The sequence below is a fragment of the Notothenia coriiceps genome, unplaced genomic scaffold (genome assembly GCF_000735185.1).
Source record: "Notothenia coriiceps isolate Sejong01 unplaced genomic scaffold, NC01 NC01_scaffold00037246, whole genome shotgun sequence".
Lineage (NCBI taxonomy): Eukaryota > Metazoa > Chordata > Actinopteri > Perciformes > Nototheniidae > Notothenia > Notothenia coriiceps.
The window spans coordinates 6557261-6583790 of record NW_011369947.1 but is presented as its reverse complement, the minus strand read 5'-3'; the positions used below and the strand labels follow the sequence as shown (position 1 = coordinate 6583790).

The 26530-nt window shown below is 41.0% G+C and overlaps 1 protein-coding gene across 3 annotated transcripts; it reads right to left on the bottom strand.

Annotated features, from left to right (window-relative positions):
* Positions 1 to 1613: 1613 nt before the first annotated feature.
* On the bottom strand, positions 1614 to 22564 carry farp2 (FERM, RhoGEF and pleckstrin domain protein 2). Of its 3 annotated transcripts, none has more exons than XM_010794657.1 (22): positions 22463 to 22564; positions 21846 to 21960; positions 19359 to 19506; positions 19162 to 19257; positions 18854 to 19017; positions 18682 to 18750; positions 18523 to 18580; positions 18128 to 18380; positions 12360 to 12547; positions 12006 to 12095; positions 8760 to 8893; positions 8109 to 8190; positions 7789 to 8026; positions 6365 to 6495; positions 6223 to 6291; positions 6044 to 6133; positions 5817 to 5837; positions 5014 to 5096; positions 3712 to 3830; positions 3355 to 3518; positions 1890 to 1997; positions 1614 to 1793 (listed from the first exon to the last, which is right to left on the bottom strand). In XM_010794657.1, exons 1-22 carry the CDS (start codon positions 22539 to 22541, stop codon positions 1623 to 1625), a joined length of 2670 nt encoding a protein of 889 aa, XP_010792959.1. In that variant the 5' UTR covers positions 22542 to 22564; the 3' UTR covers positions 1614 to 1622. The 3 variants fall into 3 exon arrangements, with proteins under 3 accessions (XP_010792959.1, XP_010792961.1, XP_010792960.1); XM_010794659.1 differs by having other exon boundaries at positions 12408 to 12547; XM_010794658.1 differs by lacking the exon at positions 5817 to 5837.
* Between the last annotated feature and the right edge of the window lie 3966 nt (positions 22565 to 26530).

The following is a 26530-nucleotide window of genomic DNA, read 5'->3' as shown; positions in this document are numbered from 1 at the left end:
GTTCCACCCATCTGCTGGCTGTATGCGTTGCGAGACCCCCAGGTGCCGAGCACACATTCGGGATATACTAGTAAAAGGACTATTGCTACTTTATCGGGCCGGAGGGAGAGGTGGTGCAGAGGACCCGACGACGACCGAACAGTCTTCTCCCCCTCCTTTTCTCTCGCGTCCGTGGCAAATAATTTATTAATAGATATGTCTCTTGTCAGCAATAAGTTAAAAACAAAAATTTTCGAGTTATTAATTGTTTCTTCTGGAGACTAGCCGTGAAAAGTTTAAAACATAGCCTCTAAAATTTGAAATTGCACTGGCCGACCTTAAAAAAAAAATTGTTTAACAAAACAAATAACCAGTTTATGACCAAAGATTACCAAAGACTCCTCAAAATGACCTTACTTTCTCGTGTCTCATGTCTTCGGTGTGTTCGTTCCCCGTATGACGTAATTTGGACTGGGAGGTGTCTCTCCAACTTCAAGTACACTCTCCTCCGAAGTCATTAGACAGACGTGAGACAAATCAACACGATTAGAATGGTTAGTTATATACAGTTACACTCCATTTCCCACAGCGGTTGCATTGGCCAATCTTGAGTTTCAACGCTACTCCAGAATTGTACATACCCTTTCCAGAATTTTTTACAGAATTCCATAATTTAAACTGTAGTCCTAAAGACGTAGGATATGGGACCCTATCGATGGTTGTACCGGAGCCGAGGGCAGGCTGAGGTGGCACCTGCCGGACCATCGGGGTGATGTTGTGACGGGATAGGGAAGTCAAGAGTTGAGAGACCGGGGGTAGTTTTGGGCCCGATAAAAGGAAGTTGACACACAGAGCAAGGCAAGGCAACGAAACTTAAAACAATAAGCAGCATTTTACGGCACGCTATGCATGGGGCCGCCTTGAGGGGGTTTCCCGACATGTCGTTTCAGTAAATTAAAGGGTGTTTCATGTTGTCTTTGCTGTGGGACTTCTTAATACCTTGGAAAATGCCATTTAATACTTTTTAATACTTTTTAAAAGCCTTAATTTTCGCTAAATTGATTTATCAACTTTTAATACTTTTTAAGACCCCGCGGACACCCTGCTATCAGGTCGGATAGGGCCGGTGAACTCACAGTCTTGATGTTCCTAAACATAATGGTGCATTTGGGATGCTGCCTGAGCAGGGAGACCGGAACAGTGAAGAGGATGGCGTGGTGGTCAGATACAGCCAAGTCGAGGCGCTGTAGGTCGGGGGGCGGAGAGCCGGTAGAGCATACCAGGTCCAGCGTGTGGCCTTTGGTGTGGGTAGGGCCCTGGACATGTTGCTTGATGCTGAAGCAGTCCAGAAGTGAGAGGAATTCAGCAGCGAATGTGCAATTACTGGAGTCCACGTGAATGTTAAAATCACCGAGAAGGAGAGTTGATGGAGACATGGAGCAGAGAGAGGTGAGTAACTCAGACAGCTCAGGCAGGAAGGTAGTGGAAGCTTTAGGTGGGCTGTAGATGAGGGCAGCGGAGCAGACCCAGCCAGTTTGAAGACAACACACTCAAATGAGGTGGTAGTAGGTATTTTTATTTCTCGCACCTGCTTCTCAGGTATTCCCTACTGATGTATGGGTTGTACTTCAATATTCTGGGAATTAAAAACAAGTCACATACCTTTCAAAGGTGTACTCGCTTTCAGCCCGGAAAAAGTACACATGGGACTTGAACTGCAGCTTGAAGACGTAGTCCTTGTGAATGCTGTCCGACTCCTCGGGGATGCTGACGGTGTAGCCCAGCAGGGGGAGGCTGGCCAGCGGGAAGTCATCCTGCACACAGACACACATTCAGATCACAGACACACTCACCCAACTGAACTCTTTCAAATGTGTAGCAGTCATTGATCTCAGGGTGTGTCTGCTGACCTGGTGAGTCTTGTAGAAGAACAAGCAGAAGTTGGTGAAGACCACCCAGAGTTTTTGCCAGCCGTTACTGTTCTTGAACTTCCTCAGCAGGTAACCTGAGAGCTGGTTCTACACAGAAAATACGGAGGTTAGACACAGTGATTATTCAACGGTTGGCAGTGAATTGTGTGTGAGGGCCTGACATATTGCACTTATAACATATAACATGTTTGTGAATAAATTGGGGTTGTTTAAGAGTTGAGGCATGCTCTCACTTGAAAATGCAGAAAGCTCATTTGTTCTAATCCAATTATCCATGTTTGACTGCTCATCTCAGTTTTTTTAGTTGGTATTTTTCCTAACTTTATTTTATTACTGCTATTTTGAGTTGTTGACATGTTTTGATGGGTAGACTAGTGAATGTTTTGATTTGAGAGCACTGGCAGCAATCTATTTTAAATGTTGAACCTCATGGGATATAGAGGCTAAAATGTGAAGTAGGAAAAAATAATCAAGTTTGAAATCTCAATAAAACAACAATGTTTGCTTTCCATTTAATTAAAAGTCAAACTTGGCTGTTATGCTTTCAACTCAGACTTCAGCAAGATACTACAGTACTCTGTCCTCTTGTAGTAATCTACTGTGGCTCTAGTACCTGGTCCATGCGCAGGTAATCAGTGAGAGAGAGGTTCTGGTTTCGGTACCAGCAAACATGTGTGATGGTGTTTGGTCTCTGGCCCTGACCGAGCAGATAACGAGGCGGCAGCTCAGGAGAGACAGCTGGAGAGCCGTACACTGAGAGGGTGAAGAGACAAGAGGAACACAGGATGTCAAGAAAGTGTTAGCATGTTAGCTCAGAGAGGAAGAACAAGCAGTTCGGAAGTCCTCCAGGTCTGTGGAGGGAGAACGTGTCAGAGGAAGGATTTATTGTTATATAGTAATGCCTATGTATTAATATTGAGAGGCAAGTGAGAACAACAATGGTGATCCTTTTTTTAAAAGTGACATTACTCTATATTTAGCTGACGCTTTTATCAAAAGCCACTTGCACACACTTCATTGCCGTAGGCGTAGACATACCAACGGGGGCAATTCGGGGCTATTTTTCCCCAGGAAAGGATCAGACTTTTGGTTTACCAGATTTTATTGTCACTTGCCTCTCAGGGCTTCCATACATATCCCATCATCTGCATAAGAAACAAGAACAAAGAGTCTTTGAGAACATGCTTCAGTCAAACAGTAGAAACACAGGATATTAAGGGAGGAAAAGAAGGACATTAAAAGGAAACTGAAAAGGTTAGAGAAGGTGAAATGCAGCGGTTGACCTGTAGCGATGGGTGCTGATTCTCTAAAATCCACAGATGCAGAGGTGACGAATGTCACTTAAACGCGAGTTGAAATACTTTGAATGTGTTTTTGCAAACGTGAAGTGTGTGGAGATGTCAATGTGTGTGTGTGTAGGTGAGTGTGGGCAGGGGAGGAGTACCTCCACAGCCTGGCTGTGATCAGACATAGACACACTGGTGTTGCGGTGCCAGCACACATGCATGGTTGTGTTGGCGCGGTGGTGTGTCTGATTCTCCAGTGACGTGCGGGAGGAGTTCATGTCATCCTCCGACTCCTGCTCCAGAGAAACCTCATCAGACGATCCTGAGGGGGGAGGAGGGGCAGGACAGGAAGTTGTTTGGAGGAAGGAAGGGATTAACAACCTTTAAACTGTTTCACAAATCACAAGGAAAAAAGCTTTTGGAAAAGATTCTCTTAAGTTGAGGAAAGCATAAAGATTCTCTTGTTACTGCAGACACATCTTCAGGTAACACACTGAGGCAACACAAACTCTTACGGTTGGAGTGATCCGTGAGTCCATCATCCAGGAAGATACTGGATTTCTCCTGGGACTTCTTGGACATGTCTATAGCCAAGTTCAGATCCTCAATCCACTTCCCCATCTCCACTTTAGAGCTGAAATCACAAACACACAGACAGACAGAGGAAAGGACGGCGGTGCACTGGATTAAACATGGGGACAATCAGAATCCCTTTATTTCAAGGCATGTTCATTATAGTGCAGAAACGACATCATTAGAAAGGTTAAGTGACTTTGAAGAGACCACAGATAACCTGATATTTAACTATGTGTTTGTAGTAGGTGGTTCTCTATCGACTATAAAGAGTAACACAGCAGTGTGACTTGTAGTCCTTTAATACAGGGGTTCCCAAAGTGTGGGTCGCGGGACCCCGAGTGGGGGTCGCAAGATGATGAAAAATTGAAAAAAAAAATATATTTTTTAAATCAATTTAAAAACGATTATTATTAATAATAACGTGTGCATAGACATTTTTCAAGGGCGGACTGGCCATCTGTAGAATTTCCCCGCAGCGAGGCTCCCCTGTTACCACTCGTACCAATAGTTTATAACAAATTACAGCCTAATAATGTATAAGCAGGTTGTATAAGCATTTAGTTCAAATAAGATTTAAAATGCTCTCAGTTTACCTCCACTGTGGATTTTCAAAACAAAATACAGTAAAACTATGGTCGCAGGCCCAAGTTTAACTCTCTGAGGTCTAAGCCATATTCTCACATGTTAGGCTCGCCTGGGCTTTTTTTTTGTAAAAATGCAATTAAAACATGAACCTTGGTGTCCATCGGGCTGGCCTGCATGGTCGGCCTACAAAACAAAAATTAAAAAACGTTTATGCAGCCCCAACATCAGCCTCTGATCGTCAACAGACTTCATGCAATGCTTCATTGGATGCATATATTAGATATATAAACTCTATCCAACTCCTAAAACATCTAAATCTACTTTCAGCACGGATAAATGTTCATAAAATACATCCATTTTTTGTTCTATATGCTTCTTGAAATCCTAAAAAACACATCGTTTTTCTAGACAGATTACAAATCGCCTGAAAATGGTACAAACAAGTGGCAACATGTGTGACGAAGGTGTTGCGCTGGGCTATATCATGCAATTGAAAGTGAAACTTAAGCTCGCTCGCGGAGATATTCCCGCAAGAGTGCGGAAAACTAAACTTGACAGGGGTCGCCAGTCTCTGGCACTGTTATTTTGGGGGTCGCGGGCTGAAAAGTTTGGGAACCCCTGCTTTAATAGACTTTACTCTTCTTTCCCAGTCTCACCTGGCAGCCACAACTATGGTCCTCTGAGCAGAGTAGATGGTGAAGCAGTGGGGGACCGACCACTCGTTTTCACTTTCCTCAACCTAAAAACAAAAGAAAAATATAAGCAATACATTTGAAGCTTCAAAACACATTTGTTTTCGTTTAATGCTTTGGAAGGATGGTTATGAACTACTTGAAGCGGGGTTGTATAATTATCCATATTAAGTGTGTGGGGGGGAGGCCAGCAGAAAAACTATATTAGCCACTTCAAAAATGCCCACTTCAAAACATTTATCAGTTTAAGTGTGTTCAATAATTGGAACCTTTTTATTCATAGATAAAAGCTTCAGTTCCTGTGTCGACCACCATCTCCTGTTGCTAAAACATTGACTATTGATATCTTCCTCATAAAACCTCACTTCAAAATATTCAACCTATCCTTTTATGCTTGGGAAAACAGGAGGAACGCAGTCGGAGAGTGTGACTCCATTCACAGACCTGCTCTACCGGAGCATTTATATGCATCTGTGTGGAGGTCAAACATGAAACGTTCATGTTGGTTTCCATCAGCCTCCCATCATCACCCAGGTCCAAATCACAACACTTCAGTTATGGCATGGAAACATAACTGCTTATATTTTATAATTTGAGATGTGCAATTAATTTGTAATAAGGGTTTGATACACAACTAATGAAAGTTGCAAGCATCTTGAGCGATCTGCTATGTGTGTGTTTTTTATGTTTGATGCTTCTACGCAAGCATGGGAGAAGAAGAAGGGTAGGGTTTGGGCATCCGATCTGGCAGAGCTCAGAACACTTACCGGGGCATCCAGCACTATGAGCTGCAGCCAGGAGTAAAACAGAGACATGCAGAATTAGGAGACCCGGGCCCTCCCTTCTCAACACACTGATGAGATCACACTGAATACCCAAAGATGTAACCAGCAGGTATTCTTCTTCTACACGTATGTACCTAAAGATCTGCTGGGATGTCTACAGGACTGATGAAGGTTAACGAGGGACAAAGTTAAGAGAGCGTAACACTCACGATCATGCCGTGGAGGGGTAGCTGGCCGTGCACTTTGAACTGATTGGTCGCTGTCACACCTTTGCTTGTGTAGAGGAGCATGTCTGAGAACTGAAGAGACAGCAGAAATATTACATCTTTAAAATACACAAGTGCAAGTGTTGAAGCTTTTAATACAGTGTTGGTAGTTTTGTACTCACCAGGAAAAACATCCTTTGCTGCAGTCCTTTCTTGGTGAGCTTGTACAGACACCCCTCTCGTATGAACTCCTGAAAACAGAAGGTTTTCAGAGACTCAGTTTCCCAGCACCCCCTGCCCTCTGCTGCGTGTCACTGCACTCACCCTGCCCGGTGCCGTCAGGTTCTCGATCCCGATCAGGTCTCTCTGTAGCTCCGTCAGCTTCTGAAAGTTCTCCAGGCGGATCAGACTGCTCTGCAGCTGAGTGGCTATCTCTGCCACCTCCTTCAGAGCCTCTGTAGGGAGACACACAGCATGAAGTCAAGCAAAAAACACAAACCAACATCAGCTTCTTCCAACCATCTCAGCAGAGCAAAGAGAGGAGAAGGTTTCAGAAACTCACCCATTTTGAGAGCAGTTTTGCCTTAATTTGTAGATATTTTTTATAAGAAATGTGTAATTTTAAGTAAACCACAAGAATCAAGCCAGTATTACTCCCATCACTTGAATAGTTTACTTGACTGACAGTAAGGAAAGGCACATTTATTTATATAACACATTTTAGTATAAGGCATATCAAAGTGCATTACAAAAAACAATAAAAGCATAAGAACATAGTGCAACAGAAACATATCATAGAATTACATTGAAATGGTTTTAATAGAACTGGAAAGAAACCATCACAGTCTTCTGATGATAAATCCATGGAAACGTTTTTTCCGAATCATGCAGACAATGAAATCCCTTTAATCTGTGATATATTCTTCAGGTGATAGTAGGCTGACTTTGTGATTCTCTGAATGGGAATATTGAATTTCAGGTCAGAGTCCCGGACTACACTTCTTGTCTGGTATTTTCTGTTGTTGTTGTTAACATTGCCTATTGAAGCTGAGAATCATTCCTCCTGCTAAAATAAAATAAACACAATTCCTTAGTTTTATCTTGGTTTTATTGAAAAAAGTACTTGTGTTGGATCATAGTGTCCTTTAGTAAGTAACATGTCTAGGAAGGCCGGAAAAACTCTTCACCATATCTGTTTAACCTTTGTACCAAGATCAGACAACATAACATATCTGCCTAGAAAAATTAACTGTACAGCATTTAAATATTGAATAAAATGTGAATATCAACATTATAAATGAAGATCCAAACCAACAGAATAAATGGATACACTTTGTCATAAAACATAATGCATGTGTAAAGCACCTGACTGACTAAATATCTACACAATGAAAGACGTGAAAGAGGTCACGCCTATTATTCAGGACTTAGGACTTGTGATTGATCATGACTAATCACAGATTATTTTAGCGATTAAAGGAAATACATTTTGAAATGATTGACAGCAGTAGTACAAACATTTTTATGCAAACTCATTATTTAGTCATAAGGGTTTTTTTGTCTTGTCTTTATCAACTACAACTATCTTCAGTGTAAAACATTATCCACATGATCATTAGACTGTTGCCAAAGCAGAAGCAATACATTCATTTTGAAGTCGATAAAATCATTTTCAATTCATATTGAGAGTGAAGTCATTGGCTTATCCCTTGCATAATTAGAGAGGGGACATGAGAGGGGGGACTTACCCTTGCAGTCGTCATGGTCGCGATGGCTGGGGGAGTAATGCTTGCACAGCCTCTCCAGGATGAGTTTGTAGTGCATGAGACGCTGGATGGGCTTGAGCAGGAATGTGTTGAGGGGCAGGTAGCAGACCTTCTGCAGCTCAAACTCTTTGTACACCGTCTCCAGCTTCTTCAGCCTCTTAGAGGCTTTCTCCAGCTCCGTCAGCACCTCGTCGTGTTTCTGCAGGAAGCTGGTGAATTCCTGATGACGATAAAACACCAAGAGTGTGAAACACAGGACGTTCTGCTGGTGAGACAAACATTAGAGGAGAGTGGATTCTCACCTTTAGAGCACACATGTTCCTCAGCATCACATCACCAATCCTCTGGTAGTCCCCTTTGGCGTGAGCGTTAGAGCGCCCCTCCCTGAGGATTTGCACATTTTGCCATATATATATATATATATATACACATATATACATATATACATATACACACACAGTATATATATATACATACATACATACATATACATACACATACAGTATATATATATATATATATACATACAGTATATAGCATGAAAGGCGTCCACAAATCTTTATCACACAGAGATATGATAGACCCTCACACAATACAGCCTGTTGAAATTGTGCAATAAACTTGTAATGTGAAATATACAGCATATATTCTTTTATTTGGACAATTCTACTGTGCAATAATCATAATTTCCACGTGCAAAACCACATTTGTATAATATTTTAAAACCTTAATATGTTCACTTACCTATTTAAATGCTGTTTAGCCATGGATGAGTACTTATTTGTATTTTATTACTAATGTGTGCTTTTTTTCTATATTTAACATGTTAGCCACTCTTTATTATTGTCTGCCTTTTGTACCTGCCATGTCAATTTTGACGTAACTCTGTCCATTTCCCTGTTGTATAGGCTAAGAAAAGGAATTCTGATTCTGAAACAGTGAGGGGGACATACCAGAGAGCCAGCCTCTGGTCTAACTCCTTGAGGAAGCCTCGATGGAATTCGTAGATGGGGTCGATGTTGGAGAAGAGGAGGGTCATCAGGCCTTCAGGCATGGCGTTTTCTTTGATCACAGCGCTGCGAAACCACTGGGAGCGGGGGGAGGGAAACACACTGTTGATGCCAATGCTCTCCTAATAAATTAACTGGTGTGCAAAAATGAAAACTGTAAGTGGGTTTATGAGTTGGCCATAGAAAGCATTAACCTTCACTTATCAGAGCACTGTAAACTATTTAACCTTATAAGCCCGACATTGTTATACAGGGGAATGTATCAAATTCAAACTATAAAACCATGTCAACAAAAACTCACACAAACATAAAGAGGAAAGGGAAAGCAACCTTAGGAGGTAGAATGATAGACATGATGCAGTTACAATCTAAAGCTTCAGGTTTATTCTCTTCAGTTTCCTCCAGCTGCTTAACTCACCTTGGGTCACACAAAGAGTATTATTTGCATTAATGAATAATCATGCATTATGGTCCCCACCATTATGAAATGAGTCCACTCTGGCTAAACCTTCATAATGATTTGCTAAAAAGTACTTTGAGAAAAACATAACATTTCCATTGAATATATGTGGCTGGCCTGCAGGATAATAAACAGTGATTATTCTAACCATCAGTCAAGACTCTGGCTGAGTTCTCTCGGAGTTTATTGAGGGGCATATGCTTTGCATGTGTGCTGAATTGTTCTGTAGTGGGCTGAGGAAAGATTGGTAAACAGTATTTACATTTCATATATTTATAAAATCTAGGGGTTAAGAACGAACACGTTTGGAGACCATGTACAAATGATGTTCAGATTTAAATTATGCATATCTGTGTGAGGACAATAATCTAAGTAAAAAAAAATGTGAGTCTTCCCATAATCAGTAGTTTAATAGAAAAGTATTTTTGTAGTGAACTGATTATCAGTAAGGTATAGATTCAAGATTATAAGGCTTTAATGTCATATGCACTCAAGCTACAGTGTAGAAATGGCAATGAAAACCTTTCCGAGCTCCTCCAAAAATGCAATGTAGTTATATAAGACATAAAACAAAACAAATTCAAAATAAAATAAAAATAGTGCAAGAAGAAACTGAGTAATTAGAATAGTGCAGATTAGGTTGCAGACCAATGTGCAAATAGGGTATTTGTTATTCTTGTTCAATGTCTATGAAGTTATAGTTTATTTTGTACATTTTGTCTTGTTATCACCTATTCCACATTATATTAATAGAAGCATACGGTGCAGGTTTCTATGTTTGTTTTTTAAGGACCACATTAGGGTTCTTAAAATGTAAACTGTGATGTTCAAAGATCAGAAAAGAATGGCAGTGAATGGAGACATGTTGATGCTGCTGCAGGGTGTTGATGTATACGGTATGAGCATGCTGCAGATTGATCTGACTATTTATTTTTTCATTAGGCTGATTTTCTAACTTTTGGTATTCATGATGTGTTCTTTCTCTATTTTATCCCAAAAGCACTATACAGGACTGTCTCAGAAAATTAGAATATTGTGATAAAGTTCTTTATTTTCTGTAATGCAATTAAAAAAACAAAAATGTCATACATTCTGGATTCATTACAAATCAACTGAAATATTGCAAGCCTTTTATTATTTTAATATTGCTGATTATGGCATACAGCTTAAGAAAACTCAAAAATCCTATCTCAAAAAATTAGAATAGTTCCTCAGACCAAGTAAAAAAAAAATATTTATAACAGCAAAACACAATCAAACATTTGAAAATGTCCATTAATGCACTCAGTACTTGGTTGGGAATCCTTTTGCACGGATTACTGCATCAATGCGGCGTGGCATGGAGGCAATCAGCCTGTGGCATTGCTGAGGTGTTATGGATGCCCAGGATGCTTCAATAGCGGCCTTTAGCTCATTAGCATTGTTGGGTCTGGTGTCTTTCAGCTTCTTCTTCACAATACCCCACATATTCTCTATGGGGTTCAGGTCAGGGGAATTTGCAGGCCAATCGAGGACAGTAATGCCATGGTCAGTACACCAGTTACTGGTGGTTTTGGCACTGTGGGCAGGTGCCAGATCATGCTGGAAAATGAATTCCTCATCTCCATAGAGCTTTTCAGCAGACGGAAGCATGTAGTGCTCTAAAATCTCTTGGTACACAGCTGCATTTACTCTGGGCTTGATGAAACACAGTGGACCAACACCAGCAGCTGACATGGCTCCCCAAACCATCGCTGATTGTGGGAACTTCACACTGGATTTCAAGCAACTTGGATTTTGCTCCTCTCCAGCCTTTCTCCAGACTCTGGCGCCTTGACTTCCAAATAAATACAAAACTTGCTTTCGTCTGAAAAGAGGACTTTGGACCACTGTGCAACTGTCCAGTGCTTCTTTTCCTAGCCCAAGTCAGACGCCTCTTCCGTTGTCTTGAGTTCAGAAGTGGCTTGACCATGGGAATACGGCTATTGTAGCCATTTCCCGGACACGTCTGTGAACAGTGACTTTTGATACCTGGACTCCAGCTTCAGTCCACTGTCTTTGAAGCTCCCAAATTCTGGAAGCGACTCTCTGAGACAATGCTGTTAAGGCTGCGGTCATCTCTCTTGGTTGTGCAGCGTTTCCTGCCACATTTCCCCCTTCCAACAGACTTTTTGTGGATGTGCTTTGAAACTGCACTCTGTGAACAGCTTGCTCTTTGAGAAATTTCTTTTTGTGTCTTACCCTCCTGATGGAGGGTGTCAATGACGGTCCTCTGGACAGCAGTCAGATCAGCAGTCTTCCCCATACTTGTGATTTAGTTTACTGAACCAAGCTGAGTGTTTTTCAAGGCTCAGGAAACCCTTGCAGGTCTTTCGAGTTAATTAGACGATTCAAGTGATTCGTTGAACACCCTACTAGTATACTTTTTCATGATATTCTAATATTTAGAGATAGGATATTTGAGTTTTCTTAAGCTGTATGCCATAATCAGCAATATTAAAATAATAAAAGGCTTGCAATATTTCAGTTGATTTGTAATGAATCCAGAATGTATGACATTTTTGTTTTTTAATTTCATTACAGAAAATAAAGAACTTTATCACAATATTCTAATTTTATGAGACAGTCCTGTATGTGAAGAAATTTGTGCTGCGTTTCTTGCATGAAAGTGCTGTACGAATAAAGTTCATCATTAATACATTGCATAGGCCTAGGTTAATCCAAACAACAGGAAATAAAAAGTAACTCACCACAGTGATGACCTCGAGGTCTTTCAGGTACGTTCGCTCTGTGGTCAGAATCTCTTTGGCAATGAAGTAGGCCTTGTCGGTGGGATATCGCTGAGGCAAAGGAGGGACACACATTTTAAAAAAAAGTGATGATCAACATTCCCTCCAAGAGAAAATTCAAATAATACTAACTTCAAAACTAGCTTTCCCTTATACAGGATTCAAATGTTGAATACAAATTTTGAACGTTATGAATGAAGCTTCACACTAAGTAACAATAAATGGATTCACTTTCTGTCACACGAACCATGTATTGCATGTGTCACGTCTTATTATTCATCCCTCCTACTCTAAAGGGGCTGTGAGGCAGTGTACCTTCCTCCTGCCCTCCTCATCCTCCTCTAGCCTGGCATTGCTGCCCACCTCGCTCAGGATTGGGCTTTGCAGGGGGGGTGAGGCCTGTCCCGGCAGGCTGAGGGTGGACATCTGGAAGGAGGGAGACATGCAGAGGGAGGGGCCTTTGGAGGTGAAGGGGGAGTGCTGAGGGCTGTCCACCAATGCATCTGTGGAAGAAGGAAAACATACACTTAAAAAAGTATANNNTTTCCCTTATACAGGGATTCAAACATGTTTGCAATACAAATTCTTCTTTGAACGTCCTGGTCGATGGAGTACATGACAAGCCTTCACCACCTTAAGGCAACACAATAAAAATGCGGATTTTCACTTTCCTTGCTCACAGCAACCGGATGCATTGCATCGGCTGCACGGTCTTTGTAGATGTAGTTCATCTGGCCTCCTTTACCCCGTAAAGGGGTCCCTGCGTGTTTGCAAGGCAGTGTAACCTTCCTCCGCGCCCTCGCTCATCCCTCCTCTAGCCCTGGATTGCTGCTCCCCCACCTCGCTCCCAGGATTGCCGGACTTTGGCAGGCGGCGGTGCTGCAGCCTGTCCCGCGTACAGGCCTGAGCGCGGTCGGGACTCTGGCAAAGCCGAGGGGCAGACATGCAGGAGCGGGCATGCGGGGCCCTTTTTTGGACGGTGGGAAGGGGCGAGGTGGCTGAGGGCCTGGTTCCACCAATGCCATCTGCTGGGGCAAGAAGGAAAAGCATACACTGTAAAAAAGGTAACAGAGTAGGGTTACGCTTAGGAGGGGCGAGATATCGGTAGGTGGGTAGGGTTAGGGGGTTGCTGTGTGTAGGGAGCTATCTAGGTAGGCGCCTATATAATATTTATTGTAATAACGATTATATACTCCGGGCGGGAGAGGTCTTGGGCTACGTAATCTATACTTTTGTTTACAGTATAGTATCAGAATAAGCAGGCTAAAGGCTTTTTAACAATTCAGTTTAAAATCGTATAACATTGGCAACTTATTCAGCTCAAATAAGTAAATTGATGTTGCAGCTGCCACCAGGTGTTGTGCGTGTGACGATACAATTGGTTATTCAGTTAAATTATATTGAACTATTCAGCTCAAATAAGTAAAGATTGCAGTGCAAGGTGTTGTGGTGTGAATTACAATGGTTAAAGGACTCTTCCCAAACAGGAAAAACATGATCTTGAGATGGGCGGGGTTAAAGTCACATGCTCTTCACAAGAAGTGGAACTAAAAAAGCTTAACAGTGCTTAATGGTGCAGACAGTCATGAGACACAACTTTATCTTAACCTTGCTTTTTTCCCATAATTATCTAATTTCCTCTCAGAAAACAAACACATTTAAACTAAAACAAGTGGAGGGGTTCCTCAGAAACCCTGGCCACAAATGAAAGGGAGACAGCAGAGGGGAGTAATGGTTCCCACATTTCCCCCCTGCCATTGTTTTCAGAGCCCTCCACAAGTAGGACAAAATGATTCATTGCCAACTCAAACTCGCTCCGGCTCCATTTCAGAGAACTGGCTCTTCTTGCTTTTGTTCTGCCTGTGAGCTTCACTACACAACAAATGAGGAGACATAACATGCAGATGAAACGCTGGGCTATTCCCTCACTGAGTCACAGGTCACCACAGCTGCTCCTCCACTACTATCAGAGAGAAAAACAGGAACGGGGAAAGGCTGAGAAAAAAAAAAAAATTAACTACTCGACCCGGAAATAATTGCTCAAGCAAAGACCTATCGGGAATGTGGCTTGTCAGGAGGGCCGATGTTGTTTATAGTTTGTTCCCACAGGGAATGACATGAGGGGGAACGGCTCCACAGCAGGAGGACGGGGCTGCACTCTGGAATGACTTGGCACAGAGCCTGTGCAAACAGCCATCGCACTCAGCTGGAGTCAGACTGAGGAATCCTGATCCGGCCCAACCCCCAACAGCACACGTTTATTGCATGCCTTAACAGTAAAAAGGCAGTGTGTATTTACTCATTGCATCTTTTTCAATTATTGTTACACTGTAAATCCCTCCATACCAATATGGCTATTCACTTTCTAGAACAATAAGTGATTTAGAAATTCAAAAGAGTATGTGAAGACATCAGGATCATTTTGAGCATGTTGCACCTGCAAGTGAAACCAGCTTTTACACTTTGTATGTGGGATATCAAGTTTGTTGAGTTTTGTGAATGAATTAGCACACCTTTACACAATATGTCCAGTTTGTCTGAGTATAACCCCCAAAGCCTAGTATTTCTACAACAATCCAAGGTAAACATTATATTTCTTGATCTAAGACATGAATATTCTTTCAATGTGCGCATTGCAAGCATGTCTAACACCACTGGTGGTTTCTCTTAAAAGCAGTTAAAGAATAACCTCCACATTGCGTCTTCGATTTACGGCTGTGTAACTTAAAAAATAATGTTAAGTCTTGACATTCATGGTAACAAAAAGTGATTACTTTATTCTTGAGAGTAAAAGCATACACACATTAAAGTACAGGTTGTTGATAATAGGTCAATATACATACGTTCAGGATTAAGTGTTGATTACTTGATGCCTGAGTGCTGTTAGCTTAGCTGATTATAATCTATCAGCCCGTTGTTAATTCAATATTTAATTGAGATTTCGGAAAAATCACATGGCAGAAAAAAGGCAACTCCTCCGGGTCTAATAGGTAACTGATGGCACATGAAACTAAACACTGTTCCAGACTCTCCAAGCTGACACGACTGTTCACAAAGTGTTCATTGGGAAAAATGTAAAATGGCCATCCTCAAAATAACAATGAGAACTTGTGAGTGTTTAACAAATGACTCTTGATTACTAAAGAGGAGAACTTAATTTAGACAACCCCTTTTCCACATAATGTTCGGCGGCAACATCTAGACTATATTGAAAAGTAAACAGGATCCTACACCTGAGATATGCAACATGTTGCATGAGAAGAGTGGAGTAAGTGCTATAAGGCACGAGGATAAAAGAAGACTATCATGTACAGAAATAGCAAATTGTGCAAGTGAATTATTCTGACAAATAAAGTGAGCTCAAAAGCAAACAGGAACTTGCTCTTGGCAAGTGACATGAGTTAATGAACAAAAACACTAGTGATTATTTTGATATGAACACAGTATAAACGTTCTGTGTTCTATGGCACGAGTGCATTTATTTTAAGAAAGACTTGACTAAACAAAAAGAGCATTTAAAAAAATCTTTGTGCATGCTATTGTGTCACAACGAATTACCGTTCCTATACAAATACTTTAAAAAAAAACATCACAACATCCAGCTAATATAAAAGTACAGAGAAATTCATAGTTAATGTGCAAAAGATGCCCGTTTCCTTCCAATCAACAGATAACCACCTTGTTCGTACCCTGACCATAGCTAACGCTAAAACTTGCTAAAGGCCATATGAAAGAGACATCAAATGAGTTGTAAACATTTTCAATAAAAGCCTTCTCTATCTAAAGGGTTTCCTACAACTTACAAACATTGATCTTTCTGATGTTGAAAAGCACTGCATTCTTAGTTTGTGAAATAAGTGAGTGCTTCTGTACTGTTATTTATATAAGCACAAAGCCTTACGAACGTGTACAATGATACATTCATTTAGTAGAAAGTGGTGTTAGCAGTGTGCTCAATGGCTCTTTAATACACTGCTTACATTCTTTAACATAGCTCAGCATGAGGCAAAATGTTATTTGTGTCTAAAATAGATTTGTATCCTTCAGACATCATGAACCTCCATGACACAGTCTACATACTGTGAACTAGTCCACGTGGATAGTGCTGAGTTGAGCCAGCAGGTGTCAGCGAGGCACAGAAGTGCAAACTGAAAAGGAGCTCCAATGCTGCAGTGTTCTCAAACGGAAGGCCTGTGAGTATCCCTGACTGGGACCACTATCTCTTTGATTTTTACTCTTAGTTAATACAGATTATCAATGTGTAGCTACTGGAAAATTGCACATGCACTAGCAACTGAGAAATTAGATTTTAAAGCCAATTGATTTTGATTTAAAAACTGCATTTGGTCAGCACAAAATTAAATGATATCACATCTTACCTGTTGGTCAAGTTATTATAAAAAAGAAAATGGGGTAGAAATCATTATAAAAAAATATTTTACTTTTCTATATCTGTTTCATTAAATTTAAACTATTAAGCCATGCAAAATGGGATGAAAAACATTATTTAACTTTTATCTGAAATCCAGATTTCAATGTATTCAGCATATGGGATGCTTATCTAAAAAGACGTTCCAATGTCAATGTGTATATTAATGTTTTAAATGACATGAACATCTTTTGAATTATATAAAGCTTCCAAAGTAAAAGCACATAATGTTTTATTTTTCTGAAATTCATGAGATTCCCCAATAATCAATGTTTGCTCTAAATAAGCTGAATGTTCCAGAGAGGACAACTGACAAAGACTATGAAAGGACTAGGTTATTCAAGAATCTCATGAAAATTAAGGTCACATATAAACCAAGTGTCATGAGAAGTACAAGTCCAGATCTTAAAACTAAAACACTACAAAGATGTGCACCAACTCTGACGGGAGTGCAGGCTGTTAGAAATGACTCAGAGTATATCTTTTATACATGTTTTTTAAAGAGTATGGTTAAAAAAAACTTTGGAGCCATGGAACGAGGACATACAAATAATCAACAATGTCTGAGATTAAAGAGTTAATATCCTGTGTGAATAAACATTTTGTTTTTAGCACATCTAAAAAAATCAGAGATTATAGTCACAAATTGGGGGGAAAGGCTTCACTTTGCCAGGTTTGATCAACCTACTACTTATTGTCATTATTAATTATCAAGTACTTAAAATATGGGTGATTTACATTTTAAAATGAGGCGGTCCAGAGGGGTCTGCGAGTGCCATGGCCTGCAGGTTATGGCACTGAAGGAGGAAACCCTCAATTCCACTGCCCCCCGTCAGCGGATTACTATAGAACAGGTTCTGCTCGGGGGGAAGGACACTATCAGAGCCCCAGTCGGAGTCTGAGTCCGAGCTGCCGTTCCCAGAGCCCTCGGTGGTCGTGGGGGGGTAGCTGAGCTGCTCCAGCTGCTCAACCAGGTCACTGAACTGCACAGCAGAGCTGCTCTCAGAACGCTCCGAGTATGCCGGGAAGTTGACCAAGGAGCTGGCCTCTGATTGGATATCAGAGCCTGGCAGGCGGAGCGAGGAGGAGTCGCCCCCCCCGTAACTCGCCGACAGGGACTCGCCTGCAGAGCTGAGCCCCAGGTTGTCCAGGGAGCTGCACTCAGAGCGGTTAATAACCAGAGAGCTGGTTTCAGAATTACCCACAATGCTATCAGGAAAGGGATTGGTGTTCCCATTCAGGTCCTCAATGCCCACACTAAAGATCCTGTTTTTACTCAGGTCAGATCCCTCCACAAAATCAAACTGATCTCCCTTATCATCCAGCCCAAAAGAATAGGCCTCGGCACCCCCACCATAAAAGGAGATCTCAGTGGGATCATCATCTATGAACTCCTCACTGACGTGCAGCGGCGAGTTGGACATGGAAAACATGGCATTCTGTTTTGTACGCAAAAGCTCTGCCTCAAAAGCCTCAGGTGTAAGAACCCCCTTTCTCCTCCCCCCACCTCCTCCCACTGAGCTACCTGTTCCCCTCCTACCACCATGCTCATGATCCTCATTGCCATTTTTGGAAGGCTGTGATTTGGAAGTGACACTCTCTACACAAACAAACAAGGGGCTGCAGTGTCCTGCTGCCTGATTGCTAAGGGCACCTTGAAAAGCGAAGTGAGATGGGGAAGCAGCCTTGACAGGGTCTTCCTTCAGAGGGCTGGGGGGTGTGGCAGCTTGCACAGGGAGCTGAAGCTGCTGCTGGGGAGGCGCTGGAGACCGGTTCGGCGTGGCAGGATGCGGCTGTGGTTGGAGCTCTCTTCGCGGGAGGACACTAGAGATGTGTGATGAGTAGAAGGACGCAGAAGCGGAGGAGGGGGAGCCTTGGGCCCTGAAACTGTCATTGAATGACAAGCTCTGAAAAATGGACACAGATAATGAACACAGAGTGAGGCAAGAATCAATTGGGGTAGAAAGCAGATATTCATTATCTTAGTGTATTCGTTATAGTACAGTATGCTGAAAGCTCAAATGTGTTGCACCCTGGAAAACCACCGACCTGTTTTGGCACATCTGAGGCGAGGGAGCGAGCAGACATTCGGATTTTACTGTTTCTCCTGAGCAAGAAACGGGGCATGTATATTTGTAAACAAACAAACCAATATAGGTATATATATATATATATATATATATATGTACCAAATGTAAAAACACACACCTCTGGTACGGAGTTCTCTTTGCTCCATTTTCCCTGACGTAGTCCACAAGTTGCTTCTGGGTCCTTCCACTGGGAAAAGAGTTAAGAATTAAAACACAGAATACTTTACGGAGCCAGGGGCAAGCATTGTGTTGGATGAGATATGCCTTTTTTGATGTCGTTTAAAAATTACCTGTATCTGAAGGAAGAGCCTCTGGTGAAGAGGATAGCTTTGGATTTGGGCTGTGGTTGGTCAAACAAACGGAAAAATGAGTGGTATTCCACACAGATCTTCCAGAAGATTTTACATTGGTCACGACTGGCCATCATAAACTCGAGAGTGTCCTGATGAGGGCCCTAGAAACATATAGAGAAAGACAACAAACACAATGTTAACGAGCCTCCTCCTAATTGGCTGTGGATCATGGGACACACCAATGAAATAACAGCCACCATTAACATTTTGTGAATAAGGACAATAATCTGTTCTCCAAGACGTACATGAACCTCTGGGTGGAGCTTGATCAGGAAGCGTGTTCTCTTGAAGCTCAGTTTGCGAATCTTGGACCAATTGAAGGTATTTATTTTTGTGTTGCCCTGGGAGGAAAGTGGAATTTTAACATAGAAAGTAATAACCCTGATAGCAACATTTTGAGGGACTGATGGTGACCTCAACAAAACACAGCTGTATGAGTCACCTGGAAAACCTGAAGGCCCATATGAGCAACAGCCAAATTAATTTTGGTGCCTTCCCGGTCAGCGGCTGGGTGGAAGCGGACACCGTACATCTCCAGTTTACGGGCAATCTCCAGGATTTGGAAGTCTGATTCAGCTGGAGTCTGGCCCCTGAGAGCGTGAATAGGGAAAAAACATATCAGGGGTTTGTCTAAACCGGGTAACAGGGGTGCTGCGCCCTCTTACTTTCGGAGTGTGCCCTCATACCAAAATGCCGATTTTCCCCTTAACATTTTAAAGTGATGCCAAAAAAACAAATTTCTGTTAGTCAAAAACTCTATGATAACTCCAAATATAAAAATGTTGTCAAAAAGAGCGCTAGACGGCGCTCTCAGGATTTATTTGTTGTTTGAGGTGCATTATATGACTCAGCAGCTTTAAGACATGAAGAAACTATTATTTTCCGCTTCGCTCTAATGCAATATTTTTGCCGGAAAGTGCGCGGGCCGTAATTTGGGCCGGAAGTGACTTTGCGCCCTCATACTATATTTTTCTAGAAAACCCCTGCATATAACTGTATGCTGTTGTCTTCAAGCAACCAAATCAGTTTCCTTTTTTTCCAATGATGTATCCAAACAGACTAGTGGAATTCCCCAAGGCTCTAACCTTGAGCCTCTTTCATTTAACCTTAACAAAGAATTGACAGTGTGAACTGTGCTGCATAAGTATAATTAGGTAAAAGTGCATCTTTCAATAGGCAGATATAGTTTAGTATAACTAATAAATCCTTACCAAAATCTCATAATTAATCCAGTTAATACAAAATTGGAGCCCTTACTTTTCCAGGAGAACATTTTGATGAGGCATTGTTGAAGACACCATTTGGCCGTAAACTAGATTGCACCAACAACACTCAGCTCCGATATTAAGTTTGATTTTGGACTGTGAATTTAAGTTAAGGAAATATATTGCATGAAAAAAAAAGTGTCAAATGTCTATGAATCTGCAAATCAAAACAATATATTTACTTATTATGGGCATACTTAAACTCAACCCTGCACTGAGGTCAGCATGTTTGTCATTTTCTCTTCTCACAACAGCGAATGCCTGTCACTAGAGTCATACAGTATTTCTAACTGATACTTTTCTGGTGTGCTGCAATAAATGGGTTATAATGAGTTAATGCTGCTGTCTTACACCATTAGGCTGTACACTAGATTGTAGCAACAACAATACTGAGAGATTACGTTTGACTCTGTATTTTCCTGTCGTCCAAAGAGCAGCAAAATAATTGTGTTCCTCTAACAAACAAGGTTAAAATCACAATCGACCAGCCTTATGGAGCATTAAGCACAGTTTGGTGCCTTGTGTAAAGTATGCAATCTCTGTCTATTTGATATGAGATTCAAACAAAGATAGTACCATGACTCCTTTGCAGAAGACTGTGTCCTTAGATCCCTTACAACTTTGAGAAGTCTGTATCTTAAACCATGTGATTACAACCAAACAGCATGTTAGGAAGACATATCCATCCAATCATCACCAGATTCTAATTTTGTTCATCCGTTAAGCGTTGAAATCTTCTTAGGGCCCTCCCCTGCCCCTCTGGCCTTTTGGCTAATAGAGCGGCCAGAGCAGAGGATTAGGCCAGGGAACTCAACGCTTGTGCTTCAACACTGGCAACCAAGGGAAGAGATTAGACATGGTATTTAGAGCCGCCTAATACACTGGTTTGAAAAGAGACCCTATTGGTTGCTGAATATAGTACTGAGCTAACAAGGGGGCTGGTGGTGGGAAAAAAAGCAGCAAGGGGTTTTGGACTCTGAAATGGAAACCCTCTCATTATGGTATTTGAGCAAGAACACAGTTGTCTCAGTTTATTTAACTCATTATAGTTAACACTAAACATTTGAGATGAAAGACACATTAAACAGGGGTATAGACAACGTGACACCAAAAATTCCCCAAGAATATCATTCATGTGCGACGCTGGTTGAAATGATGCCAACTACTGTAAGAGGACATGTATTGGAGAGTCTAACAAATTTATAAAATGCCTCCAAACTTAAAACAAGTTTGAGAGGGCTGTTTATAATTAGTCTCTTCTTACAACAGCTAATTCATCTCACTGAAGCATACTGTAGTTCTACAGTGATACTGTTCTGGTGTGCTGTGATGAATGGGTTGTATGAGTTAATTTTGCCTTCTTAGAGCAGATAATGATCAGCATAACCCACACTACCAGGCCCTGCTAGTCAGCCAGGTCAAGCCTTGACAGTCCTTGCATGAACTGAGCCGTGTCCATGTCACAGTAAACTGGCTTAATGTAGTCAGGAGTGAAAAGTCACATTTACTTCTGTTACTCTTAATAGGTAGACATTTGTGTTTTTATTTGGTGTTGCATTCGTTAGAGAGTGCAATCAAAACATGAATTGTATAAGAACACAAAAAAGCAGCCACAACCAGACCTGTTAATGGAACAGCACATGGGACTTGAGGGAGCAACTTACAGGTGCCTGCGGTGCAGCTCCATGATCCTCTCTTGCACCTTCTCTTGGTAAGGCAACAGCTTGGTCGTCCTCAGGAAGTCACGGTCGGCTACGCCATCGTAGTCGCCGATCTCCGCTGTGGTCAAAGCAAGAGCCATACATCAGGTTTTCAGAGTACACTATATTAAACGTTTATTAAGCCATGTCAGCTGGCTTAATACACTGTTATTAGTGTGCACATTAATTTAAATAGGGTATAAGTCATAATTATCCCATTCTTATGCTTTTCATTTACATATTTCTGGTGGTTGGTTTATGTTGTTACTCAGTTTGAGTTTGAATCCTACTTCTTTGAGGTTTTAAGTCCCATGTTACTTTTGGATTTTCATTAAAACAGGTCATTCATAAATCCGTCATGCTTGAATATGAAAATGAAATACAACAGATGAAAAAATTAGCAACCATAATAGAGGTTTGTTCAACCGTTTGTTCATTTGGACATGGCTTTCAGAGAAACACCTCTATATTCGATATTAGAGATCAACAGCAGCAAACTGCAACCTCAAAATCAAGTAAACAAAGACAAATGTAACTACAGAACAACCAAGTACTGTGTTAAAATGAAAGCTTAAACATACACTGGACAAGGTGAGAGGCCAGCAGAGCGCCAGTATTTTCTGTGCATATCAACCTGCCCTCCATCAGATCTCTTTTCATCTGCAGCGAGAATAAGTACCTAGGTAAACAAAGCAAAAAAATGCTTAGTGTACATCATTTATATTCATGTGAGGTAAGTTAATATCATCCAACAGGCCGCCACAAAATAACTGCTTGAGATGCATGCATTGACAAAGTTTAACAGACTGCAGAAAGAATTTCAATAACATTCTTTCGAGGACAAATATTGTAATTCCCTGAAAAAGCATAAGCATGGGCTTTTCTGAGAGGAAAAAAATAAATCTGTGTATTTTTTTTAAAGCCCCTCTACACATGCATGAGATAAAAGTACAGGGTATATGCAGGAATCCTGAGGTCAAATTTAATACCTTTTAAGACCTTTTTTAAGACCCTTTCCATACATTTTAAGACCTCATCGCAACTTTGAGTTCTAACTGGTTACATTGGCTACACACTTTACCTCACATTTACTATATTGATTGTAAGATAGCACAACTAAACAGAGTGCAGACAGACTACTGAAGCCTCCTCTCCACATGAACTTCCGCCTCTCTGTGAAGGTCAGGTTTAATGTAGTATGCTGCTTTGTTGCTTCTGTAGACTGTGCTCTTTCATTCCAGTAAAACTCCTCAGAAACCATTATTTGACCAATAAACAAAACAATTGACAAAACTTTGAACTATGAAATATATTAAACTTTGGTGAGCTTCAGCGGGGTAATGCCATATAGGAGCTCCCTCACAAATACCCAGGGGTTAAATTGGGCTGGGGCTNTCCTTGATAATCCATGATATGGCGTTTCATCACGGCAGTATTTAGTTTAGACAGTAGCTGCCGGGTCCCGCATGAGCTCAGCCCCCTCCTTTTTTATTTTGTATCAATCTTCTTTTTTTTTAAAGCTTTATACCCAAAATCAGCACTTTTGAAACAGGAAGTGAAATAGAGGGATATGAGGCATGGCTAGAATGGGTGATCTGTTTGGTATTTTGAGCAAAACACTTCATAGACATGTTTTTGATATATTTTTATATATCTGAGACCTATGCTATTGCCTAGAAATAGCATGATAGGTGACCTTTAAAGTCTTCGAAACAAGTGTGGTTTGAAGTGCTCTTTAAAGAGAGAAAAACAGTTTCCCAAAAACAATCTTTTCTATTTAAAAGGTTAAGAACATGGCAAACCAGATGTGATGTTAAGACAACACATCCAGCGTGTGAATAAAAACAACCATTACCCTACAGTCAACGAGGAGAATCAACCTAAATTGTGCTTTTGCGCCAATAGATATTATCACTGTGTTGTTGGTAGCACAAAAAGTATTACGTTTACCAAACAAGACCACGAGTCATAGCCACGTTAGCAGCTTCGTTAGATTGTAATGGTCTTTGTAAGAATACCAGACTGTTTGATATTTAAACCAAATAATGAACAAATGGTTATATTGAACATTTTATCGTAAGGTCCTACAACATGACAACTCACAAAAGTACACAAAGGCAATACGAATTTGCACCAAATTGCTTGGTAAGGAAGACCTGTGTCTCTACACTGCCAGCACATCACTGACATTTTTGCACTACAATTTAGGTCTATTTATAGGGTTTTTCGTAGTTTTGTTTATGATAACATCGCACTCAACAAAAAATGGGAAAGCATTGCAAACATCGCTTCTGACATGGCGAAAAAAGTCTGTTGTAAACAAGCAAACAGTGAAGAGAGATTATCTAAACAACTTTATTCGGAGGTCAAACCAAATATGAGCAAACAGCAGGTGAATGTTCTTCATATCATCTAAAAATGACGGCAACACTAACAACGCAAGATTCATGTTGCAATAAAGTGGAATCATTCTCTAACACAAAAAGGAAATCACATAATTTGAGGATCATAAGTTTTTGCACCCATCTGTTTTAGGCAGTGCAGCGGAGCAGGTGAGGATAATAATAAATCACAAGCAAATGGCTTCTGAAGCCAAAGTCAAATTCAGTCATTGAAGCAGGGAGAAGGGAGGGTCGATGATGAGGGGTGTTTTTCTTCTTCGCTCCCTGTGGGAAAAAAGGGGGCTCAGGACATGCTGGCATCCCACGACACACTGAAAGGGGGCGGATAGTGGTGGAGGTGTTGGTGGTGGTGGTGGTGGGGGGCATTTCTTTATTTTGTTCTCCCCCCTTCCTCTAACTCCATACTGCCTCGCTGCACTCAACTCCGCCCCTTCCGTGAGCCGGGAGGTGGTCGAGGAGTGTGTGTACATTTTTGTGTGTGTGGAAAGTGTTGGGGGCTCTTATTGAAGCCGAACGGAGTGGAACCTCTCGCATTGTCTCCCCTCCTGCAGCCCACCCCCTCGCTACCTCACCCCCCGTCTTCCTCCTCCTTTCTCCAGGGACAAAGAATGCCCTGAATGCCTGGCGTCTCCTGCAGTGTCAAATAACTAAAGGATAGGTGGAATGGTGGCAAGGGCCCAGGAGGAAGAGGAGGAAGAAGAAGAAGAACATTACAACTCTCAGGAAGTTATGGTTGACTTCATTATTCTTATGCATATCTTTATATATATTTATCAAAACTGACTCCCCATATGTCGTTCCGGCTAACAATGTCCCATACATAAACATAATTTTCTCCCAGGAAGACCCATTTGAGCTTTCTTTTAATTAATCACCTCTCTGGCATCTAAACTACTAGTTTAGTGAACGATAGAAGGCATGGGTACAGTCCTTTTTTATTTTTATTTTGTACTTCATGACCTGTTGCAAAATTAAAACAACAGACAATAGCTTATAAAATAACTATTTGTTTGTCTCCTGCCATGCTTTAAGCTCTTTTGGCATGCACAGCTTTGAGCTAACGCTAGTAGGCTAAGATGCTCTCAATACCAATGCTTACACCAGGGTTGCCAACTCTCACGCATCTGGCGTGTGACACACGTTTTCACTCTCGATGTCATCTCACACTGCCCAAACTATTCTCACGCCAAAAACAAGATGAACCGGCGATCGTTTTTGGTTGGTTATTTACAATGTTGAGTTGACAGCTGCTCAAGCTGTCGATCCGCTCCCAGTTTGGAGTAAGTCTGTAGATTTGTTTGTGTCTGTGTGTTTCATGTATAGGCCTCTCACGATAATTAATTTTGTTGGATACATTTTCCCGGAAATTATTGCGATAAACGATAATATTGTCGGCACCATTGTATGACCATTTGAGACCACTGACATCATGATAATATATAATAATAATTCAAGTACATCCTTTCAAACTGCTAGTCACATCCTCATGTAAATGGCAATTTATCGAGGTCAGAAAAGTTATGGAGTTCATTTTTATTTATCGTACGATAAGTCAATTAATTGCTTATCGCGACAGGCCTATGCACACAATAAAACAGTGGAAACAAACATGTGTTTGACTTTCATTAGTGAATGAATCTTTGTGCCCTTTATAGTCTGTGTCCAATATTGTGTATTTGTATATATTGTATATATATCCTATATATCTATGCTAAAATGAGCATGATAACAATGCTAACATGTTTACAATAACAATGCTAACATGTTTCCAACAACAATGCTAACATGCTCCCAATATCAATGCTAACATGAGCATGATAACAATGCTAACATGAGCATGATAACAATGCTAACATGTTTACAATAACAATGCTAACATGTTTCCAACAACAATGCTAACATGCTCCCAATATCAATGCTTACATGCTCACAATAACAATGCTAACATGAGCACGATAACAATGCTAACATGAGCATGATAACAATGCTAACATGTTTACAATAACAATGCTAACATGGTTCCAACAACAATGCTAACATGCTCACAATAACAATGCTAACATGAGCACGATAACAATGCTAACATGAGTATGATAACAATGCTAACATGAGCATGATAAAAATGCTAACATGCTTAAAATAACAACGCTATCATGCGACTGCTAAGCAAGTAGGCCTACAGTGTTTACCATGTTCACCTTCTTAGTTTAGCATCTTATCATGCTAATAATGTGCTAATTAGTAAAT